The sequence below is a fragment of the Natator depressus genome, chromosome 1 (assembly GCF_965152275.1).
Source record: "Natator depressus isolate rNatDep1 chromosome 1, rNatDep2.hap1, whole genome shotgun sequence".
NCBI lineage: Eukaryota > Metazoa > Chordata > Testudines > Cheloniidae > Natator > Natator depressus.
Genome location: NC_134234.1, coordinates 205,339,393 through 205,364,274, shown reverse-complemented (window position 1 = coordinate 205,364,274; position 24,882 = coordinate 205,339,393). Strand labels below are relative to the sequence as shown.

The 24,882-nt window shown below is 43.5% G+C and overlaps 1 protein-coding gene across 1 annotated transcript in view; it reads left to right on the top strand.

The window, feature by feature from the left end:
• TBX15 (T-box transcription factor 15) overlaps positions 1 to 24,882 on the top strand; it is a 132,414-nt gene that overhangs the window by 96,251 nt on the left and 11,281 nt on the right. The window contains exons 6-7 of the mRNA XM_074947617.1: positions 2,678 to 2,742; positions 15,399 to 15,496. Coding sequence (XP_074803718.1) covers positions 2,678 to 2,742; positions 15,399 to 15,496 — 163 coding nt within the window. The remainder of the gene's footprint in view (positions 1 to 2,677; positions 2,743 to 15,398; positions 15,497 to 24,882) is intronic.

The following is a 24,882-nucleotide window of genomic DNA, read 5'->3' as shown; positions in this document are numbered from 1 at the left end:
ATCCCAGCTGATCATCTGAGACCCTCCACCTCTGCGTGGGGCTGGCCCGATCTGCTTGGCCAAACCCCGCCATGAGGGGCTGGTGTCATCGCTTGTCTCTCCTCCCCCCCGCCCGAATATTCCTCTGAACCCTCTTAGCGGGGCACACACCACTTTTTTGGCAAGAGCAAAAGGCAAAAATACCCCGTTCAGCCAAAAAAGTTGGGATGTCAGGGACAGGGCTTAAAAAGGGGACTTTCCCAGCCAAAACAGGATGTATGGTCACCCTAAGATAGTGCCTTGGGGTGTAGGAGGTGATAGGTTCAGTTCCTAACCAGTTTTAGGGTACATTGGTGGCTTATGGGTCTGCTTCTCACTTATGGTGAGAGAGATCATTGATTCAAATCCCAGGCAGGCCCTAGCCCTACAATTAATAATTGTTGGACCTTTGGCTTTTTTCCTGGGTGAGGTTCTATGCCCCGTACTATGCAGGAGGTCAGATTAGATTCTCATAATGAGTCCTTCTGGCCTTACAATTTAAGGATATATACTGTTTTATTTCGTATTTTACCCACTTTTGATTTTGAACCTTTTGGGTATGTCACATTGTGGGGTGCAATCCAGTCCAGTGAGGGGTCTGTCACTTCTTGCCCTGAGACCTGCGGTGCCTCACAGTGCTTTGCTGTTGTAGCTCCCAATCAGGGTTGCTGACAAACAGCCTACCAGCATGCAGGTCACACCCTGAGTGTCTGTGTATAGCTGCAGCCCTGATCCAGCAGCCTGTCAGCAACACTCCAGTCACACTCTGGCTTCCACCAGCCTCGGTTACTACTTGCTGGGTGATCCCAACACACTCCCATTCCTAGATTTCCCCCCAAAACATATGTTCTGCAGTGTCCAGCCCTCTGCTGGACAGTTCATATATTAAAGGTCCATTGCTCCCATAAATGGTCAATATTCAAGAATTTGCTACTTTAACTGGAGTTACCAAACAGTTCGGTTTAAACACAGCACTGGATTAGTTCAGATTAAAAATAAAACAAGTTTATTTAACTACAAAGAGATAGGTTTCATGTGAGTACAAGTATAAGGTATTAAAGTTAGAAATGGTTACAAAAAAATAAAGGTAAAACATTTCTTGTAGTTCAAACTTAAGCTACACTTGGTTCAAGGTAAAATCCTTACCACAGGCTCCCAGCAACATGGTTGACCAAATTCTCAGGTCAGGCTCTCCCCCCAAAATCAAAAGGCTGGTTCCTTTGTCTTGTTAGGTGAAAGAGAGAGATGAGCTGGGGTGTTTTGCCCCTCACTTTTGTAGTCCAGTCACCCTTTGAAATTCATTTTCCTGAGGTTACCCCTAGATAAAGCTCACTCCAGCTGTGAGGATGGAGACATGGGGTCTTGTGGTGAAAGAGGATCCATGTTGTTGATTGCTAAAATGCACATCAATCTGTTCCTTCCCCCCTTTCATTGCCAAGGAATGGCCACTTGACAGGTGATTGACAATCACCTTTGATGACACCGGGCTAGAGGCATCAGCTTGTTCTTTGTCTTTGAGAAACCGGCATACCCACTACCCAGACTTATCTGGTAAACACACTGTAGTAATAATTTCAGCTTATGTTTATAACTCTTAATATGCATTTCATACATACATTACACAAGAATATTGATTATCGGTGTGTTCCTAGTTTTTAAATGATGCTTCACAAGGCATATTTTGCACAAAGGTTATTACATGAATTATAGGGTGTGAATACAGGGGTGCTTTCAGTCCTAGGGGGCTAGGTCTCTGATCTTTGACTCCTCCAATCTATTGTACAGTGCCATGTACATTATAACAGTATATAAGTAACAGTAATGTCCTAAAGTGGGACACAAACTTGAATAATTTCTAAAAGATTCTGATTAATGGCTTTGAGGTAGGGACCAGAGAACTGGTTTAGAAACCAGCTGTACCTCATCCCCTTGAACCTTCACCATCTGACACTTGAACTCACACCAAAGCTTTTTCTAAGGTCTGAAATGTGCAGGTAAGTTTCTGTCATTTTCATTTTCAGCCAAGATGGGAAATGCTCAAAATTCTGTACAGGAGGCAGTGATCCTCAGGAGAGGGTGTCAGAAATCACAGCCTATTCTTGTGAGATTTACAGCCTAATTTTGCACAATGAAAGAGTCAGTTTCATCCCTGTTATTGAAATTGGTGGAATGGAGTTACACAAGGTTGACTGTGCCTCAAAGAGCCATATTCAGGAGCAGTAATTCTAGTGTGGCCATGTTTGGCTCTGGGGTGCTGTTGATTTATTATATGTATATACTCTGCAACCCCAAGATATCTCTATCCTGAAACAATTATCAAACACAAACAGGACTGTTGCTATCAGAATGGCCAGGGAAACTAGCTAACCCAACTTTGAGTAGTTATGAATCACCAACCACCAGGAAGCAGAGCTAACAATAGCCCCCTTCTGGTTGGGACCATCCTGGGTTTTGCAGTTCTGCCTAATGTCTGGAGGCTGTACTCTGTGCTTTGCTGTTGCCTTTTCTCCTTAGCATTGTTTGGGAAATTAGTAAGTAGAAAATAAAAAACATGTTGGATGAATAGAGGCAGCATATATTAGGGCATTAAGGGTAGTTTAGTAGCTCTCAAAATAAAAATCTTCAAACAACTGCTAATTCTCAGTTCCTTCCTTCACAGATCACTCGATTAAAAATTGACCGAAACCCTTTTGCTAAAGGATTCAGAGATTCTGGGAGGAACAGGTAAGAAGATCTCATTTATCTTTCCTTCTGTTAAGCTCATTTTCTCCTTGTACCCCTTACACTCCCTTTTTTAAAATCCTTTTTAAGTCCCAGGAAAGCGCTTTGTTGGGTAATTCAGTTTTACAGCAAAAGAAAGTTGCTGTAAATCTGTTAGTCTTTAAGGCGCCACCAGACTCCTCGCTGTTTTTGGGGATACAGTCTAACACGGCTACCCCTCTGATACTTGCTGTAAACTAGTTACCACAGAACTTTGGAATGGCTGTTTTAATTTGCTTAAACACACCCACTATGTACTGCTGGCATCAGTAGAAAACACAATAACCAGATTAAACATTTCTCCTCACAAGTCAGTTCTTCCATTTTGTTGCTTTTCAGTGAATGTATTTCAGTTTATCAGTATTTTCCAGGTAACTTGGTGTCCAGAACTCAATGCAGTGTTCTAGGCATTGTTACACAAGATCCCTATAAAGAGAGATAGATATCATTTCCCTGCTTCATGACATTATGCCCCAAAGTGCAATTGTTTATTTTGCTGATATATCAGATTTTAAACTCATGTCTAATTTTGCTGTCCACTATCATCTCATTGCGTCTTTCAGCACTACTTCTTCCAAGAGCACTTCCTTCCATTTTGTTTATGTGTTTCACATTATTTTTATGACCTATATTAGCACTGAGTTTTTCCAAGTTAATTCTTATTTTTTTTATTATCTAGTCATGTATCAAATTCTTTAGATACTGTTGTATTATTTTTCTATTCTCTCTGAAGTTTGCACTTTTCTCAATTTAGTATTATCTACTGATTTAATTGCTGTGGTCTTTGCTCTCTCTTCTAAGTCATTTATAACTATTATTTACTACTTCCATAGTACCATAATATATATAGGGCCTTCCATAATTAATAAAGATATAGCAACAATATTGTTGAGTTTTTTAAAAATAAATGATAAAAATTGTTAGCGGCATGGAGAGACTTTTAAATGAAGACACACTAAAAAGTTTGGGACCGTAAATTTAGAAAGACAAATTAGAAGAGACATGATGGAGGCATGCAAAATAATAAATATCACAGAGAGAGTAAACTAAGTGGTTCTATCTCCTCTTTGTCATACTTAGAGTTGGTCAGAAACCAGAATTTCCATTCAGTGGGGAATTCCAAAATGCTGGGGGAAAGAAACTGTTCAGAATTGGAATGACAAACCAAAACTTCAAAATTTCCTGCAGAACAAAAATTCCAAAAGGTTTTGATTTGGAACCACGGCAGTATTTCATTTCAATAATGTCAGTTCATTTTGTTTAGACCCTTATATTAAAATAGTAGCTATAGTATAAAATTATACAATTTAGACAAATATTAACACTAATATTTTCCTATAAAATCAAAACAAAATTAATCAAAATGGGAAAATTGAAACAAAACATTTTACCTATCAAAATATTTCAGTGTTATCAAAACAAAATAAGAGAGTCAAAATAAAATGTTTTGACTTTTTCCAGTTAAAAACTTCATCAAAATATCCCTGTGAAATACTTTGATTTTCAATGAAATTGCATTTTTCAATTGTAGAATGCTTGACAGAACAGTATTTCACCAGCACTAAAACATAACAAGGGATGTTCAATGAAATGGAAAGGCAGTAAATTAAAAACCTATAAAGGAAATACTTTTTATACAATGCATGATTTATCTGTGAAATTCATTATTACAAGTTATTACTCAGGCCAAGAACTAAGTAGGATTCCATCCACAGTTATTATAAATGGTGCGGACAACACTGCCTATAATTAACGTTGCTGAACACACGTCATTATAAGAGTAGAGACTTGTTAGAGTTTGGCAGCTAAAATCTTTGAAGATTCCATTTGCTCCGAGTATGCTCTAGCCAAAGACTTCAGGGGCTGAACAGGGCTTTCCTTGTAATTGCTGCTCCTAGCTCCTGTAGGCCTCCTTGCAGCTGGGTAGTAGAACTGAGAACAGGGAGATTGTCTCTCTGGTGCTTTCAGAGCTCCTTCTGCTGACACCCAGACAGTAAGAGGGAGGAAACAGCCTGATCTGAATGCAAAAGGGACAAGAGCTGGACTTGGGGTCTGGGGGGCAGTGGAGGGGGTAGATTGAGAAAGGGAGTCTGAGAGGGAGACTGGGAGTGGGAGCCAGGCAGTGTGTGTGGGAAGTCTTGGATTGACTGGGCAAGGAGACTGGGACTGGGAGCCAGGTGTGGGGGAAAAACAGGGATGGAAGGGGAAGAGCCAGTGAGGGGGAAAGGAGGCTGAGGTTAGATGAGAATTCAGTAAGAAGAGACTGGGACTGGATGGGCAAAGGAATTTAGGGTGGGGACTTGGATTTAGATCCTGATCATGAAGGAGACTGAGATCAGATGAGGAACCCAAGCCTGGAAAAACTGGACAAGGAGACTGGGACAAGGAATCTAGGGAGGAGACTCCAGTCTCCTGGGGAAGTGGCAGGGAGCAGAACTCTGGAGGGGAAGACTGAGACTGAATGAGGAGCCCAGGGTGGGGAATATGTGAGGCTGGGACTGCCTGGGCAAGGAGACTTAGTCAATGAGTCTGGGGGTCAGAGGGGAATGGAACTGAGAGCTGGGGACAAGGGAAGAGACAGGACTGGGGCAGGAACAGGCTGGAGGAAATAGGGGGCAGCAGAGGTCAGGCTCAGAGGGAAGCAGAGGCAGAAGGGTTTCTGAACGCTAGAGCACACTGCTCTCCAGCTCCTGTAATGGAACTTGGGATTCTTCTTTGAGTGCTGGTCCCTATATGTATTCTTCTGTGGGTATGCATAGCCTCAATGTTCCCAGAGTCAGAATTCTTTAAAGTAGCGTTTGTTGGTCCATGTGTGCATCTTTGCTCTCCTCATGCATCCAGCTGAGGACATAAATAGCAGAGTGGGCTGACTGCCTCTCCAGTTCCTTCTTACTGCCTGATGGCCAGGATTGGAACCTCCAGCATCTGGACCTTCATCTATATATCTGTATCCGTATCTATATCCATCTAATAATTTAGATTTTTTTACTCTACAGTTTTAGCTAAGTTATATAGTTAAATAGATTCCCCATCCCAGGGAACTCCCACCTCATTATGGGTATTCAATTATGCCCAGAATCCCAAGGTTCAAAATCTTTGCTTCTTGCCCATGCTCCTTCTTGGTCAGCAAAAACAATCCCTATACTGCCTCAGGGAAGTACGTGTTGCAGCAAGGCGCAGTATCTGCTCTTTCTCCAGTTGAACTTGTGAGGGGCAGGAACTTTGTTTCAAAAATCATCTCATGGACAAAGCCATGAGGCCATGGTTGGACCCACATCAGGGGACCTCCGTGTACATTGGCCGAACTCAGAAAAGAGTGCACCTTCTGCCATGAGGTCTGCTTTATGTGCAAGCTGAAATTTTGCATGGTCACACTGGCATCTATAATCCCATCCCTGGAAAAGGACATGTTGTTTACAGCTCTCGATATGAAGGGCACGTACTCTCAGGTGAACATTCTCCTCACTCACAACATTTTCTCAGTTTCACGAGTACTCCCATTCGACATTGCAACTGCCCCCGGGTTCTTGGTAGTAGCTGCCCATTTCATGTGAGGGGGACTGCGCTGTCTTCCACTGTCTCAACAACTGGCTTCTCATTGCCAAAACACATCAAGAAGTCTACAAGTCTACAAGTTAATGCTTCAGCTCCTGTCTTCCCTAGGGGTCAGTGTAAACTTGGAAAAGTCTGTCCTCACTCTAACACAGACTATACACTTCATCAATCTCTAGATTCAGTCTCTGCAAGAGCTTATCTACCAATGGACAGATTCCAAGTGATGGACGATTTCATAGATCAGGTCACGCAAAACCCTCGAGCGCCAGTCAGAACTTGTCTTTCAATCCTGGGACATATAGCTTCATGTTCTTACATTTTGCCATTTGCCAGACTCCATCTTGGATGCCTGCAGGCATGGCTTCAAACAGTGTTTGCAATACAAAAGCATATCATATCTACTGTGGTAGAAAAATACCCATCAAGCATATGTGGGCATTCCCTTCCTTTCCCTCTCACCAGACAGGACGATCATCACAGATGCCTCCCTCCTGGGCTGGGGAGCCCACATGGACAGACACAGGGCACTCGGATATCCTGAAAAGCCAGGGTGCCCATCAACATTTTGGAATTGCTGGCTGTCTGAGAGGCTTGCAAAGCCTTTCTCCCATTCATATAACATCACCAGATACCCATAATGTTGGACAATATGACAACTGTCCTTGACATCAACAAACAGGGAGCAGTGAGATATATTCCTCTGTGTGCAGAAGCAGTCACCCTATGGAATTGGTGCATCAGGAATCAAATCACCCTATCAGCAGTTTATCTTCCAGGGACTCAAAAAATGTTGATCGACACCCATAACAGACACTTTACTATCAAGAGTGAGTTTTAAATAACTCAGCAGTGAGCAGTATTTTTGCTCAGTGGGGAACACCCACCAGGGATCTGTTCACTTCTCATACAGGAAGTGCAAAATATACTGCTACGCAGGAGCCCTAGGACATCACTCTCAGGGTGATGCCTTCCTCCTTCTGTGGTCTGACCATCTGAACTTTGCCTTCCCTTTCTTGCCACTTCTACCTCGGGTCTTATGGAAAATTTGTCAGGACAAGATATGAGTCATTCTCAATGCCCCCAGTTGGCTCACACAATTTTGGTTCCCAAGTTTCCTAAATGAGGCGACGGGGTGTGTGTGTGTGTGTGTCATTTTTGGAAAAAACAGTGTGTGATCTTGTAATTAAAGACTGTATCATAATGCGTATGCACAAGGGTGGCAAATTACGATGGTACAGGCAATCTTAATTCTGGCATTTCCTAACTTTTTAGTGCTTGACTTTGCAACCTTAATATCCTTTGAATGTAGATTTTAGTTAATAATAATATATAGGGTAAACATTGTGCTGGTGACTGTGGGGAGACAGAACATCTTGTTGGACTAAGAGGATCACTAGTCTGATCTGATATGTAATTTCCTGTGTTCTCATCTCACATTAGGTTTAGGGAAAGTGAGCTAACACCATCCCTGTTTAGATCAGAGATTCCCATGTCAGGGCACACATAGCAGTTCTGATACTTCGGGAAAGCGACTGTTTTCCTGGTCTCCTCTCTTAATGATGAGTGTTTATCCTTTTTCCTGTTGCAATCTTGCTTCATGTCTCCGCTTAGTGGAGGTTGAGTTGCTCACAGTGGCAAGAATGAGGCCTGACACAGTGCATAGCTGAATGGGAGACTGAGGGCAGTGACGAGGTCTTAGTCTGGTGAATTTGGACAGTGCGCTGAAACGGTTGGGATCTTGTGGCTCATTGACTTAAGGAAGGTCAAGAAATTGTAACATGGCTGCAGCTGTGGGTAGAACTCATAACGCTGTCTGCTGATGTAAAGAGGAATTAAAATCTTTAAGGTATTACACATCAAAGAGAGTAGCCTGGAGTTTTAAAGAAGAGGCAGGGGAAGGTATCTGAGAGCACATATAACATGAAAGCATCTGTCCTACTAATGCTGGGCCTGCCAAGATTTTACTGCAATTCTCAGCCAGGTCGAGAAATTTTCTGTAACACTTAGAACGTTTCTCCAAAAAACAAACACCCGCTCCCTGCACACACATACCCAGACACATGTACATGTATGCATCCCCCCACACACACAAGAGAAAAAGGGATTCAGATCCAAACTGTGCGAAAACTAGAGAACTGGAGTGAACACAGTGTGGAACGGATCCTTTGAGTGTGTGGGACTCTTAACTATGCTAACTAAGTCTTCTTCCTTCCCTCAACCCGCAGCTCCAGCCTCATCTTGGAGGGGGCTGACAGGAAGAACTATCATGTGGTATTCTGTGCCTTCTCCTCTGTCCCCCAACCATTTTTGTCAGTTACAGCATCCAGGGTTGCAGCTGGAAAACATTCCCCTTAAAATGTAGCTGTCTTTTTTTGAAAAATAAACTGGCATAATTTGAGAAAGGCCCATTTCTGAAGGAGGAATGCACACAGCTTCTCATTGAGATTTCGTATTAAAATCTCTTTCCCTTTTAATAAACAAACACCAGTGGGAGCTACAGAATGACTTGTGAAGCTGCGCTCCTCTCTGCAAGCTTCATGGGAACTGTGTCAGCATCACTGAATCTTGCTATCATGTCTTTCACTAAAGTTTTTCAACAGGTGATGCAGAACAAATAAAGCAAAGGAAAAACTAGCACAAGATGAAAAGAGGAAAATATTCTGCCTCCTCTTTTTGTTGAGCTTTTCCCCATAGAAACTGCCTTTCTGCTTGGCGGTGGGGTCATGACTGTGAAATAGAAGCTGCCCCTTTACTTTTTTTTTTAATGTTTCTTACACTGTTCCATTTTCATTTTTATTCCCTCCTGCAGCATCCACAGGGACTAGATATTGCCGTTAAAACTGCAAAATGGGTCTCCATTATAAATCTTTGGTATTCATTTGCTCATAACTTTCCCCCCAAACTCTCCATTTGGGCAGAACCTGGCTTGATAGTACAAGGCAAGACTGAATTAATTGCTGCCTTGGGGAAATTGTATGATTGTATGACTATCCAAATCCATCTGAGGAAGATCTCGCCTCATAAAATCCCCGCCCTAATGCTGAATACATTACAGCAAAGCTCTGTGGTTTGTAAGGTGGTCTCTGGCTGCTTGTGGAGCTCAGAAACAATGAGACAACAGGCAGATTATAAATCATGAACCAACAAGCCAACCATAGACCTAATGAGGATGGGGTGAAACTTGGGTTAGCATGGCCGTATGCCTGGAATGTTCTTCGCTCCCTGCTTTTCCACTTCATTGCCTGTCTCCCTCAGGTTCTAGGCCATTTGCATGAAAGGACTGATCCCTGTACAGCTCACTGCCTGGGTTACCAGGAAATGTGTTTGGAGGAAGAGGAACAAACAGTTTGGAGGAAAAAAGGGTGTGCCCAAGAGCTCAGTGTGATGAGCTTGGCTTTAAAAATTTTAGCATTTAAAGAATATTAGTTGATGGTAGCTAGTGATCTTACTATTTTTTGAAAGGACAATTAGGGGAATAACCTAATACTTAGGAAACCTAGATTCAATTCCTTCCTTTGCCACACACTGCCTGTGTGATCTTGGGCAAGTCTCTCTGTGCCTCAATTCCCCATCTGTAAAATGGTGATAAGATAAGATACTGCCTTACCTCACAGGTATGTTGTGAGGGTAAATAAATGAAAAAAAGTGAGGTGAACAGATAGCAGGGTGATGGGGGCTAGACAAATACCTAAGATAAATAGTTAGACTCAGGTATGGTTTGGTTGATTTCCTGAAAAGTGGCAGGAGCGTGGGAACCACAATTTTCTAAAATAGCTTCTGAATTGCACATGCAGATCAGGTAGCTGAATGTTTAGCTAGCCAATCTACAGATGCAAAATTGCAAGACATATTTTGGAGGCCTGCTTGAATCCCTTTTGCATGGGCTCCTCATTCCTCTGGGATGCGGTATTTCCTGCAACCAGCAAGAGGCAGCTTACCTGTTAAAAAGTAACAATCTGCAAATGTAGGGGGAGAGGACAAAGGGAAAGAAAACCCTAAGCCATGGGTATGCAATGACTCTTCCCTTTACCTAGATCTCTGGCAGCTGAGATGAACAAGGGTAGGCTCTGCCAGGAGCAATCGGAGTCTTTGGATAGGGAAGGAGACGCAGGAAGGATACTTGGAGCCTATGGATTGGCTTCCTGAGTGAACAATGAAATGGTGACATGAATTCTGTGTGCAGCAGGCATGGCCGGGCCAGCCATATGGAATAGATTATTGACACACACACAGATAGCTGGGACATCTTTTTTCATTTTTCAGACAATGGAACTTTCATTTATTGCCCAGTATTAAAACTTTATAGCACTGAAAATCAAAAAATCAAGTGAAAAAAAGAGAGCAAATTCTGGATACCTATTAAAGGGTCCAACCTTATTAAAATAAAGCTGGCAATGAATCCTCTTCAGATATTTCCCCCCCCACTTCATAAAGATGGTGTGAGAGGGGGAGGATTTGTGGCTGGACAGAGAGTTGGAATTTTGAGTGCGGTCCTGTGAAAAGGAAAATGGAGATTATGCAGTTACTCCAGTGCTCTGTGGGCCAGGTTTTCAAAAGAGCACAGCAGCTCCCCTTCAGGCACCAAAATAAGTGGTTAGATATTTCAGAGGAGCTCAGCATGTTGAGTAATCCCAATTCAGAAAAGCACTTAAGCACCTGTTTAATTTTAAGTGTGTCTTAATCCCATTTACTTTAATAACATGTGGGTATATGATTAAGTGCTTTGCTGAATCAAGGCCAAAGAGCTTTGCAACCCAACAGTGAAAGAGCACTTTGTAAAAGAAAAGCATCCTTAACAAATAGCACTCTTGCTCCCCTGCTATAATCACTAGACAACACTCCCCTATCACTGCCCTCTTGCAAACATTTATGTAACCTGCTTAGAGAGTGCCTATCGCTTCCCCCTCTAGTGGCTAGTGCACATACAAAATAAAAGCCTAGTACTGATAGTAGCTAATGAAGTAACTGATTTAGCCCCAGTGGTAGAGGTCAGTGCTATGGCTCTGAAGATCCTGGGTTCAAACCAAGTTGATCATCTTTTCTTGGGGGGGATGTTCATTAGAGTTGCTAATGATGGAATTTTTTTCTTCAGTTTTCTTAAAAAAATAAAAATAGGAAAATCTACACAGAAAAACTGCACTAAAACAATATTATTAAGGTTGCAAAGTCAAGGACTCAAAAGTTAGGGAAAGAAGGAAATAAAGTAGCTCATGAAATCTTAATTCTGCCCCCTTGTGCGTATGCATGATACACTCTTTAATTACACGATCACATACTACTTTTTCCAGAGGACCCCCACCTTATTCAGTGAAAAGAATGGAAGGTGAATAAGGCAGAGTTGTTTAGTAAATGTGGCTGTTGTGTGGAGAAATCCTATCTCATTTGTTGCAGTTGTTGGTAGTTATGCAGTGAATGAGGCAAGGGACCGCGGGAAGAGAAAGGATGGCCTTGTGGTGCAGGCAGTAAACTAGCACACAGGAGAACTAGGTTACATTTCTATCTCTGCCACACACTGCTTGCATGACTTTAGCATTTATAGTTAGATGCATTGCGTAAGCAACTACTCCTACTCCCACTGGAGCACACTAAATGGGACAGAGAGGAAGCAGGGCTCTGGCCTTGCCCACCCCTCTGCACTGGCACACAGAGTGGGATGACCTTGTGTATCAATGGGCTCACTTCCCCTACAGGTGGGTATTCCCAGGGTGCCCCTAGTATGGTGCAGCTCCACACGGTCCTTTACTCTGAGCTGTACATAATGGGCACAGTTTAGTTCATAGAATCATAGAATCATAGAATATCAGGGTTGGAAGGGACCCCAGAAGGTCATCTAGTCCAACCCCCTGCTCGAAGCAGGACCAATTCCCAGTTAAATCATCTCACCAGGGCTTTGTCAAGCCTGACCTTAAAAACCTCTAAGGAAGGAGATTCTACCACCTCCCTAGGTAACGCATTCCAGTGTTTCACCACCCTCTTAGTGAAAAAGTTTTTCCTAATATCCAATCTAAACCTCCCCCATTGCAACTTGAGACCATTACTCCTTGTTCTGTCATCTGCTACCATTGAGAACAGTCTAGAGCCATCCTCTTTGGAACCCCCTTTCAGGTAGTTGAAAGCAGCTATCAAATCCCCCCTCATTCTTCTCTTCTGCAGACTAAACAATCCCAGCTCCCTCAGCCTCTCCTCATAAGTCATGTGCTCTAGACCCCTAATCATTTTTGTTGCCCTTCGCTGGACTCTCTCCAATTTATCCACATCCTTCTTGTAGTGTGGGGCCCAAAACTGGACACAGTACTCCAGATGAGGCCTCACCAGTGTCCAATAGAGGGGAACGATCACGTCCCTCGATCTGCTCGCTATGCCCCTACTTATACATCCCAAAATGCCATTGGCCTTCTTGGCAACAAGGGCACACTGCTGACTCATATCCAGCTTCTCGTCCACTGTCACCCCTAGGTCCTTTTCCGCAGAACTGCTGCCTAGCCATTCGGTCCCTAGTCTGTAGCGGTGCATTGGATTCTTCCATCCTAAGTGTAGGACCCTGCACTTATCCTTATTGAACCTCATCAGATTTCTTTTGGCCCAATCCTCCAATTTGTCTAGGTCCTTCTGTATCCTATCCCTCCCCTCCAGCGTATCTACCACTCCTCCCAGTTTAGTATCATCCGCAAATTTGCTGAGAGTGCAATCCACACCATCCTCCAGATCATTTATGAAGATATTGAACAAAACCGGCCCCAGGACTGACCCCTGGGGCACTCCACTTGACACCGGCTGCCAACTAGACATGGAGCCATTGATCACTACCCGTTGAGCCCGACAATCTAGCCAGCTTTCTACCCACCTTATAGTGCATTCATCCAGGCCATACTTCCTTAACTTGCTGACAAGAATACTGTGGGAGACCGTGTCAAAAGCTTTGCTAAAGTCAAGAAACAATACATCCACTGCTTTCCCTTCATCCACAGAACCAGTAATCTCATCATAAAAGGCGATTAGATTAGTCAGTTCTGAGACTGAAAGCGCTACTCACCAAAGAGCTCTGCGTTTTAGTTCTGTTTTGCTTTTCATTTGTTCCAAATTATTCCCTTTTTTCCCTCGAAATACCAAAACCTGTGTAATTACAATGAAGGGCTATACAGTTAGACTCGGAGAGCTACAGCCCGGGATCAAGCTGAGCCATGCTTGGTGCAGGACCCAGGATGGGGAAGGGGCATTTCTGCTCCTCTGAGCCACAGCTTGACTGGAGACCACATGGGCACACTGGCGCTGGAGGTCAGGTTCTGGCGCAGAGAATGAAAAGGCTAAGGGTTTAAGAACACAATTAACTCAGCCAAGCTGTGCATAGATCCTCTTTTCTAGTGAGTAATGTGGGTTGACGTGTTATTGTTCGGTATGGGACATGCAAAACAGCCAAATTAACAGTGCTGGAACCTTTATTCCCTTTAGTTTTCATGTGACAGGAAATCTTCCCTCAGGGTTTGGGCTTTTGATGGTTTCATGAGGCCAAGAAACTGTACCTGTCTCTCCACAGCTTCACTTTTCTGTGTGAGAAGCAGAAAGAGCTAACACACTGGCGTGACACGGGAGCTGATTTCTCAGCAAAGGAGAGAAGACATTTGTAAGGTCCGGGGGATGCCAGCAGCTTACATGCAGCTTCAACACACAGTTCTAGGCTTAGCTTTTCGGTTCATGGGTTATTTTGTCTTGTTGTCTCTGAGCTCCATGAGCTGCCAAAGGCCTCCGTATTAACCAAATAGTTGTGTTGTAATATATTCAGTGCTGGTGCGAGCCTGCTATGTGGAGATGTCTTCTGTTCCTACTTCTAACAGCTTAGCAGCTAATAAACACCAGGCAACAATCTTTCCTCTAAACCTCCTCTTAAAATACAGAGAGTTTGGTTTGCCAACTCCAATATATTTAAAGCATCCAAGCTTCCGGGGCAACTATGAAAAGTTAACTAAGTGAGTGGAGGCACGTGCAGGAAGACATTTTCAAAGGCAAAAGCCAGCTACAGTATCAGCAGTCAGTGGGCTGAGAGGCTCTGGGGCTGTTAGAGCCACTTGCGCTGAAAGGGGATACATTTGCACATTTAATGAAGCATCGCTTAGCTGTGCTTAATCAGTACAGGGGAGCCAACGTGCCATTGAAAGACAGAGAGAAATGAAGCAATCGTGGGATGAGTTGAGCAGATTTCACTCTAGAAAGGAGAACATATTTGGGGAGGAGGATTCCATAAAGACCATACAGTTCTTTTCCTGCTAACTCTTCTTCATAGCCCTAACTGTATACTAGTAACTTAAAATCAAGGCATTTAAGGATAGCTGTAAACTAATAACCCACCTGACACCTTCAAGGTGAAACCCAACCACTTTAGGAAGCCAAGAAAATTTCAGCTCGCTTTTTTTTCCTGTCTGTTTCTGCACTTGTTTTGGGCTAGGAACCCAAAGTGGAGGTGCCAGCCATACCAAGAAAAGGCCTCTCACTGCATTTCTGACCCAGGCAAAACTAGAAAGCAGTGGGGATCTCCCGAGAGCCCCTCCTTAGGCTAGGGTTCCAGACTGATTTTGAAATGAACATGGTTCAGATAAGTATCCAAAATATGGGGGAAAGGGCGAGGGAGAATTTCATAAAAAATCCTCCTTCCTCACATCTTCTTCAGGTTCACTAGGCTGAATCCCATCTTGCGTGTGTGTGTGAGTGAGAGAGAGAGACACACTCACACAGATTTCATGCTGCACAGCTTGGAAAAGTCAGCAGCAAAGAACTAAACATCAAAACTTTTGCCCACGAAAAGTACAGAGATTTTAGGGTCCTGGTTAAAAAGAAAAATAATTGGAATACTGATACAATCTATTCTTATCCTGGACTGGGAAAATTCAGTTTTATTCTTGTGAACAACACCTGTGCAGTAGGGCTTGCTTGAGGAATTCACAGATGTCAAGGTGACCTTACAGTGGCCATTGGCAGTTTGTCAAATGAGGTTAGGACTATTTCTTTATTGAAGCTGATATACTTGCTAGCTGTTTGACATTTTCTTTCCTTGCTCTATTTTCATTCCACAGAACTGGCCTGGAGGCCATTATGGAAACATATGCGTTCTGGAGGCCCCCTGTGCGCACCCTCACTTTTGAAGATTTCACTACCATGCAGAAACAGCAAGGTGAGCCATTGTATAAAGGGCAAAAAATGGTGGCAGGGAGGCAAAAGCCATGTTATATTGTCCAGCTGAGTCACAGAGTTTGTTGACTGCCATGAAGAGATATAAAACAGAAAAGAGAAGCAACCAGCTCTAGAAATATGGAGGTTTTATAATTTAGGAGATGTGGTGAAGCCACTTGAGTATCCCTTGGATCTCTGGGGTATATAAGGGCTAGAATGAGGAGGAACACAGGTACATGGGGAACTACTCCGATAAATACATTAGTTTAGCATATGTGAGGAGAGTACAGAAGGGAAGTGGTGGAGACACGCCTGCTTGAGGAGAAGGTGACAGAAAAGGGCATTGTTACATGTTTACCATTTGAGTCATGCTCTGATGTGGTGGGAGGAAGGAGAAGGCTGGACTGCGTGATCCACTGGGGACCTTTTCTGAACCAGAACATTCCATGAACCTGTATCATCATGTACATGCCAATAGAATCACACCACCTCTCATATGAAACCCAGTCTCACTTTCAAGAAAATCCTTTGTGTTGAAGTGGTACTTGTGGAAATTGTCCAGTATACCGGACATACCCTTTTCACAGGTTCTTCATACTGTTTCTTACTACAGTTTCTGCTTGCCATATCTCTCGGTGTGTTAAATGGGGCTTTCATCTCTAGCTACATCAAGGTAAAAACTTCCTGTGCCTTGTCTCCACTCAGATTTTGCACTGACATAGCTATCTTGAGTTAGCTATCTCAGTGTGAAAACACACCGGTTTTTGTGTGCAGCGAAGACATAGCTGTTACTGGCTGGCTTTACTGGATTCTGCAGTGGCATAATAATACTAGCAACACACGGGATTAAAACTCAGACGCTTCTGTCATGCAACAGACTGTGATATGACAAGTACAGGAATGAGACTTCATTTCCCTGCAAGCTAATAGAAATACAGAACAGAAGGAGCCATGGCCATTTCTTTATCACTGCTCCCTTAAAAAAAGTTTTCTGCAGTGTGAAAACCCCATTATGAATACAGTGGTGATGTAAGTTTCTCATTGCTTTGGGCCAGATTGTGATACCTCATCTCACATTGAGTAGTTTCTTACAATTGACTTCAGTGGACTACTCATGGTAAAAGGTACCATTCACTGTGAGTAAAGGTATCACAAACTGGTCCTTTATATTCAGATATAAATGCAAAACAAACAAACAAACAAACAAACAAAAAAAACCCTGTCTTTTCATGTTAAGGTTGTGCAGTTAAGCAACCAAAAGGAAAGAAATGCAAATGGTGAGATTGAATGCACAATCTTAGGGCCACTTTCTCTAGTCTCATTTGTGCTTGGCACAAGACCAAAAAGGGAGTCCAAAGATCTTAGGTCAGGAACGGACCTAGCCCCAGCATAAATTAGAGCATCTTGAAGCCTGCTGTTAGTTATGCTTTGCTATTTATGGCCTAAAGGGGCTGTTCCAATAGGTAGGGATTGTCTGGGTGCAGTGATGCCATATACCCTTTCTCCAGGGAATGCACACTGCTGGGGCCGGGTCAGAAGAGGCATTGGCACAGAGGTGCTACTCTGGCTCTGCATCACCTGGGAATTCCTGTTGCACCTGTGTAATCCCCAGGTAGCCTGTTGCACCAGCTTTCCAGTGGCACAGAGCCAGAATCTGGCAGTAATGTCAGTCTCCTTATACATGCTCATTTCCTGATCACAAACCATTTCTCAAATAGTACAAATATAAGAGAGAGTGGGTTTTCTACAACTTCAGAGACCCAAGTCTAAGAAAACCTGTGAACATGTAGTTAAAGACTGCTTAATGCCTGGAGTCCAAAACATTTTCTTTATACGGACCACATTTTAATAAAAAGATTGCCTTATGGACACCTCCCCTTCTACTCATGATCATTAAAGCAACCTCCCTGCCCCCAACCCCACCCATCACTGCCGATTGGCTGGACTACCTGCTTCCTATTTGTGATTGCACTGTTCACTTCCCCTCCCACTGGTTATCAAATAACATCCTAGTAGCAACTACAGCAGTTGCTTACATGGTGAAGTAATGTTAGGAAAGGAAAGTATTTAATATATTTTTAGCTTCTTTTAATGCAATTTGGCAGCTGAAAAACCAGGAAGAGAGCCAGCACCATTTGACTGGCCAGCTCCCTGCAGCCCACCACTAGCTGCTCTACAGCCCACTAGGTTCAGGATGGCTTTAAATAAGTTGTCCCCATTTGGGACCCCTGATTTGCCAATCTTATATCTAAATAACTTAAAAACTACATAACTGACGTTCATCAGCCTTGACCGGTTTGGGGCTCTCATGAAGACTTTGAAGAATCATGCCAAGTCTGAACAAAATTGAAAATGTTAAAGGTGTTAGGTCCTGATTCTCTGGAGCATTAGGTCTGCTTTGCACTATGCTGGCAACACAAAGCAATCCTAAAAGCTGGTGAATCCCACTACCTAAAGATTCACCTTACCAAAGGGGATCCTCAGGTGGCATAGAGCCTCCGAGGTTTCTACACCCCTCTCTCCCTAGCCTGTGGGATAGGGGGCCTGGCTGTGGCATCTGTGCATCCATTTGATCCCCAGCAGCTGGAACAGACCCAGAGGGCCATGGGCAGCTAGCACAAATAGATCAGACTGCAGGATCCAGTTGCTGGACCCAGGGCTTAAAGCCACCTCTCGGACTTCTGCTGAGCAAGCCACATGATGTCCTTAACTATTTATTTCCTTGCTATTAACCACTTGGGTTTTGTAAATGTTGTGACAGGTAAGTCCACTGTTTAGCATCCTTGATTTCAGTAGGAGCTGTTTGGGCTCAGCCCTTTTGAAGATCAGCCAGCCTGATAATTTAGGGGGCTAAATATGGATGTAGGTGCCTAACTTTAGGCCCCAAGGGTGAAAATTTTGGGCTGAATGCAGTTCTGTTATACACCTTGAGATCTAAGATTTGGAAAGTTTAGGGCATTATTTTAATAAATGTGCACATAAATTGTGCACAGAGCGTGCAGTTGCCTCTTCAAATGGGTGATTGTATGGCATCTGTGAGAGAGACTGACAAATTGCAGGAATCCATTTACTTCCCACAGCTGCACGTTTTGCATGCAATGTAAGTGCCTGTTTTGGGATGGGGCCCTTTGTGACACCAGTGAAATGTACACTTTCTGCTATGGCATGTAAAGTCAAGAATGCTGAGCTGTCAATGCCCAGGAAGGTGGAAGGAGTGTTGTAAGAACTGTGATTGCAATAAAGTGTGGCTGTTGCAGGATCTGCTTCCTGTTAGGAATGAAGGTCAGGCACAGAGTCTTCCTGTTACTCCAAGTGCCATGGCTGTTCTACACCATTACGCCGCAATACAAACCACAGAATTCTATTAACCAAGAACCCTGCCCATCTATTCTGATAGCGGATTTTAATATGTAAGGTTTCCGGGCAACACACACTTACTGCTCAGTAAAGTTAAGAGTCATGATTTCCAGAGCATAGGAAAAGCAACAATGATGGGGCAAAATCAGCAGATATGTTAAGGGTAGCATAAAACCCCTTAAAAACAGTATTCCCAGTTGGTCTAAACTAGCATATGAGACGCTACCTGCATTTGGAACATCACTGCTTGCCTGTCCTCTTAAAAAATGGATTTTATAGTTCTGCAGTGTGGAGTGCCCCAGGGGTCGGTCCTGGGGCCGGTTTTGTTCAATATCTTCATAAATGATCTGGAGGATGGTGTGGATTGCACTCTCAGCAAATTTGCGGATGATACTAAACTGGGAGGAGTGGTAGATACGCTGGAGGGGAGGGATAGGATACAGAAGGACCTAGACAAATTGGAGGATTGGGCCAAAAGAAATCTGATGAGGTTCAATAAGGATAAGTGCAGGGTCCTACACTTAGGATGGAAGAATCCAATGCACCGCTACAGACTAGGGACCGAATGGCTAGGCAGCAGTTCTGCGGAAAAGGATCTAGGGGTGACAGTGGACGAGAAGCTGGATATGAGTCAGCAGTGTGCCCTTGTTGCCAAGAAGGCCAATGGCATTTTGGGATGTATAAGTAGGGGCATAGCGAGCAGATCGAGGGACGTGATCGTTCCCCTCTATTGGACACTGGTGAGGCCTCATCTGGAGTACTGTGTCCAGTTTTGGGCCCCACACTACAAGAAGGATGTGGATAAATTGGAGAGAGTCCAGCGAAGGGCAACAAAAATGATTAGGGGTCTAGAGCACATGACTTATGAGGAGAGGCTGAGGGAGCTGGGATTGTTTAGTCTGCAGAAGAGAAGAATGAGGGGGGATTTGATAGCTGCTTTCAACTACCTGAAAGGGGGTTCCAAAGAGGATGGCTCTAGACTGTTCTCAATGGTAGCAGATGACAGAACGAGGAGTAATGGTCTCAAGTTGCAATGGGGGAGGTTTAGATTGGATATTAGGAAAAACTTTTTCACTAAGAGGGTGGTGAAACACTGGAATGCGTTACCTAGGGAGGTGGTAGAATCTCCTTCCTTAGAGGTTTTTAAGGTCAGGCTTGACAAAGCCCTGGCTGGGATGATTTAACTGGGAATTGGTCCTGCTTCGAGCAGGGGGTTGGACTAGATGACCTTCTGGGGTCCCTTCCAACCCTGATATTCTATGATTCTATGATCCTATCTCAGGCTTTGGGGATTGCAGTGTTATTCCTGTGATTTTTCTAGAAGCCGTTGTGGATCCAGGCCAGAGACCCTTTCCAAAATAGATCTTGTCAAACAAATCTGGTTTCATACTTTGATGAGATTAAAAGTTTGGTTGATAAAGTATAAAAAGTGCTGTGTAGATGTAATATACTTAGACTTTTGAAAGGCTTTTGACTTGTATGACATTCTGATGAAAAAATTAACCCTATACAATATTAATAAAGCACATGTTAAATGGATTCAGGACTGGCTAACTGACAGACTCCAAAAAGTAGTAGTCAATGGGGAAATCATCGTGTTTCTTACAGGGTGCTACAGGGATCAGTTCTAGGCCTGATGCTAGTCAACATTTTTATCAATGACCTGGAAGTAAACATAAAATCACTGCTGATAAAATTTGCAAATGACACAATGTTTGAAAGAGGGCTAAATACTGATGAGGACAGGGAAGTCCTACAGAGCGATCTGGATCCCTTGGTACCATGGGCCTATTAAAACAAAATGTATTTTAATATAGCCAATTGCAAGGTCATACATCTAGGAACAACAAATGTAGGCCACACCTATACCAGGGGTGGGGGAGGGCTATATCCTGGAAAGCAGTGACTCTGAAAAGGATTTAGGGGTCGTACTGGACAAACACCTGAACATGAGCTCCCAGTGCAGTGCTGTGGCAAAAAGGGATAATGTGATCCTTGGAGTCACATGTAACAGTAGGGAGGTGATCTTACCTCTCTATATGGCATTCGTGAGACCAATGCTGGAATACTGCATCCAGTTCCGGTGTCTACATTTTAAAAAGAATGTTGACAAATTGGAAAGTGTTCAGGAAAGAACCACAAAAGTGGTCCGAGATCTGAAGAAAATACCTTATAGTGAGAGACTTAGCTTATCATAAAGAAGATTGAGAGGTGACTTGATTACAGACCTTCCTGAGGTTCCTTCACGGGGAGAAAATACTTAGTACTACAGGGCTATTTAACCTAGCAGATCCTCAACAACTTTATGTGCCAGTGAGGTCCACAGATTAATCATACATTGTGTGAAAAAGTGTTTCCATTTATCTGTTTTGAATTTGCCACTTTTAGCTTAATGTCTCCTTGTTGTGTTATGAGACAGGGAGAACAGAAGCTGCTGATCTATCTCCTCTATAGCATTCATTATTTTATAAATTTTTATCGTCTCCCCTCTTAGTCTTCTCCTTTGTAAATTATACAATCCCAATCTTTTCAATCTCTCTTCATATGAAAATTTTTCCAGGCCTTGGATCCTTTTCATTGCACTTCTCTCCATCGCTTCTAATTCTTCAATAACTTTTTTGAGATGGGGTGACCAGTACTGCTGACTGTATTTGGATGGGGCCGCACCATTAATTTATATAAAGGCATTATAATATTTACTGTATACAATTCTCCATCCCATTCCAAACCGTACCATTGTTTGCTTTTTTGAGAGCAGAGCCCACAGTGACATTGCCCAGAATCAAACATCTAGTGCAGTGGATTCCATTATGCTACTCAAGGACTGAGCAACACTGTAGTTTAAAAAAATAACAGGTTTCTGTTTGCATTTGAAATCACACAAATGATACCGCAAACACATGTGTCTGACTGACTTCGCTGGGACTACTCACTAGGAAAGCTAAGCGCATGTTGAAGCCTGTGCAGGATTGGTGCTTTAGAGGTCACCACATGGACCTCCCAGTGAGGGGCATGCTACTTCTGTCCAAGAACCAGTATGTCTTTCAGGGCTGAGCACAGAATGTTTCCTGAGCAGCAGAGAGTCCAAATGAGTCCCAGTTTTTCAGTAAGTGGAGTTTGCCACAATGACAACAGATCTCCATCCAGCTGAACTTTTGAAGCATGATGTTACCATCACTGAAATCTACTTATTACCAGGGGAAAAAAAACTTGGGATTATTGAATGCATATGGCAAAGAGATGGGGGGAAAGCCAAGAATCTATTAAACTCTTTAATAGGAATATATTTTTTGAAATTTAGACTGAACCTGAGCCAGATTCTCATTATTAAAAAATACGTGGCTTGGTTTCTTGACTCTAACAAAGAACATAAAACAAATAATAAATAAAATAAGAGTTCCAATAACTCTGGATTATGTCACTTTTCAACATTGAAAGAGCTGTTGCTGGCTCCTCTATATTAGACTGGTCCCCACAAAACACTAAGATGAGCCGATCTTTAACAATAATTGTAAGAACATAGGATTAAACAAACTGGATTGGACCAGTAAATCCCATATCTCACCAGCATTGTGGTAATGATAAGTACCTGATGCTTCATATGAAATCAAACAAAATGTGCATCTTGTAAAAATTAACGCACCCAGCCAATTGTGCATTACTCTACTTGCTGGGAGAGATTTCCTCCTGAGCAGAATTGCAAAGCTGGCAAAATATTCATGTGAAATGGTGTTTCAACTATGTTGTACCCCTCAAAGTTCACTTGTCCACTAAAGAGCTATTTTCACATTAAAAATCCATAAAAATTCAAAATTTTAATTCCAAACAATGAATTTTTAAGGCACCATTCCTTTCAAATGGAATATCTTTGCTCTGAAATGGGCCTCTGTGGAGAACACTGTACCATCTGCTCCTGATCCCCGTTAACTGCAGCATCCCCATTGGTCTCAGCTGTCTTCTGTGTCACAGGTGGAGAGACTATCTCTCTCCCATGCCACAGCCCATTAATAGCCTTCAAGATTAGGTCTGGGAGCTTGAAATAGATTTAGAACTAAACAGGGAGCCAAAGGAGTGTGTGGAACATTGATGTGATGTCCTTTCATTGTGCTCTCTTGTTCATAGGCAGGATGCTGGGTCTTGTGCAAACTGGAGTTTCAGTGTAGCCCTCACAGTCAGCCCAAGGTAGAGTGCATTGTAGCAGTGTAACTTAGAGCTGACAAAGGCATGGACCAAAGTGGTCCTCAGCCAAGAAGAAGACACAATCTGGCTATTTTACTGGCAAAATGGAATAAGACTGTAGTTCCAGAAACAGAGATGAGTCCAAAAGGGACCTGAGGCTCCATAGATCCTTGACAGTTGATCGAGAGAAGCCCTGAATTGAGGGTGATGCTGATTTTCTAGCTAGTTTTCTCTAAGTGATCCGCCCTTCTCATAGGCTTCACCTTGATTTTACTTAGGCTGAGTTTGAGCCACTTGCTATTCAATACTGCTGTGATTCTCAACCAGGGCCCCAGGGCCCCCTAGGGGGCCGCAAGAAGGTTTCAGGGTGGCCGCTAAGCAGGGCCAGCATTTGACTCGTTGGGGCCCAGGGTAGAAAGCCGGAGCCCCAACACATGGGGCTGAAGCCGAAGCCTGAGCACTGTAGCTTCATGGGGGCCCTTGTGGCATGGGGCCCCAGGCAGTTGCCTTGGTTGCTACCCCCTAATGCCAGCCCAGGCTTTTATATGCAGAAAACCAGTTATGGTGGCACATGTGGGCCGTGGAGTTTTTATAGTATGCTGGAGGGGCCTCAGAAAGAAAAATGTTGAGAACCCCTACAATACTGTTTATGAATGTGCTTATTTCTATCAGGTCCTGGTAACCCTGAGTCGATGCGGTGACCCCATTTGCTGAAACAAAGGTTGTGAGTGAAAGTGTATGTGGGTGTGGGTGTTTGTGCTAAAAAGTAAATGAGACTTAACCCTGCAAGACTCCACATACAAGAGCTCTTGGGGAGGGGAAGAGGGAGGAGCAATTGCCTGTCAAGTCTCTTTGGGATTTGTCTGAGATCCCAAAAAGAGTTTCTCCCATGAGAACTTAGCTGATGAAGTCAAAGGCAACTGGAAGATCCATGGATGTTTAAGCTTGGATATTTTACCACCTGTCCATTGTCATAATTCTTTTAAACAAGTGTTACAACAGCTATCATGGTGCTGTCTTTGGTCTGAAAAGCAATTGTGTGTGGTCTAGGATAATTGCAGCAGTCAGATGTTAGGGTTTGGTCTCCAAACTTGACTAGTTTGCCCTAGAAAGAGATGTTAGAAACAGGGCAATTGTTGGCAGAGTTATTGTTAATGAAGTGCTGGTTTCCCAAGTGCAAGTCAGACTATTGTATACTTCATATGGCCAGCATTGCTTCCTTTAAATGAGGACAAACTGGGCCACCTTCTGGTAGCTTGACAAACTATTGCTTTTTGGGGAGGCTGCAGTATGGTGCTCCAGAATCTATAATTTCATAATTAAAAGTTAAGATAACGTTCCATATGCGACTTAAATGTAACCAGTGTAGTGCAGTGCAATACTATTGTTGACCAGGCCGTGGGCGATCAGGCCTAGTGGTGAAGGTGAGAGTTTGGCCTGCTGGGTCCAGGGCGGGTGGAGTCCAGGAAATGAGTTGAGGGTCAGTACCGGAGGGGCAGAGGCCAAATGCCAGAGCTGGAGAGGGTAAACCAGAGTTGTAAGCTAGAGGCAGAGCCATGGATCAGTACTGGAGAGATGAAGCTGAATGTCAGAACCTGAGGGTCATCCAGGGTCATAAACCAGAGGCAGAGCTGGGGGTCAAAGCCAGAGGGGAGCAGGGGCTGGAGCAGAGACTGGAACAAGGGCTGGAGGAAGGGCAAGCACAGCTGCAGGTGTGGTGTGTGCTGAGCAGTCACTGACCAGCTGTGGGGGCCAGGCTTATAAGCAGGACTGCTACACCAGCAGCCAATCAGGGGCTGTGGCCCCTCGGAGAGTTCTGAGGCGGTGCAGCTGGGCTCATTCGTTGCCTAG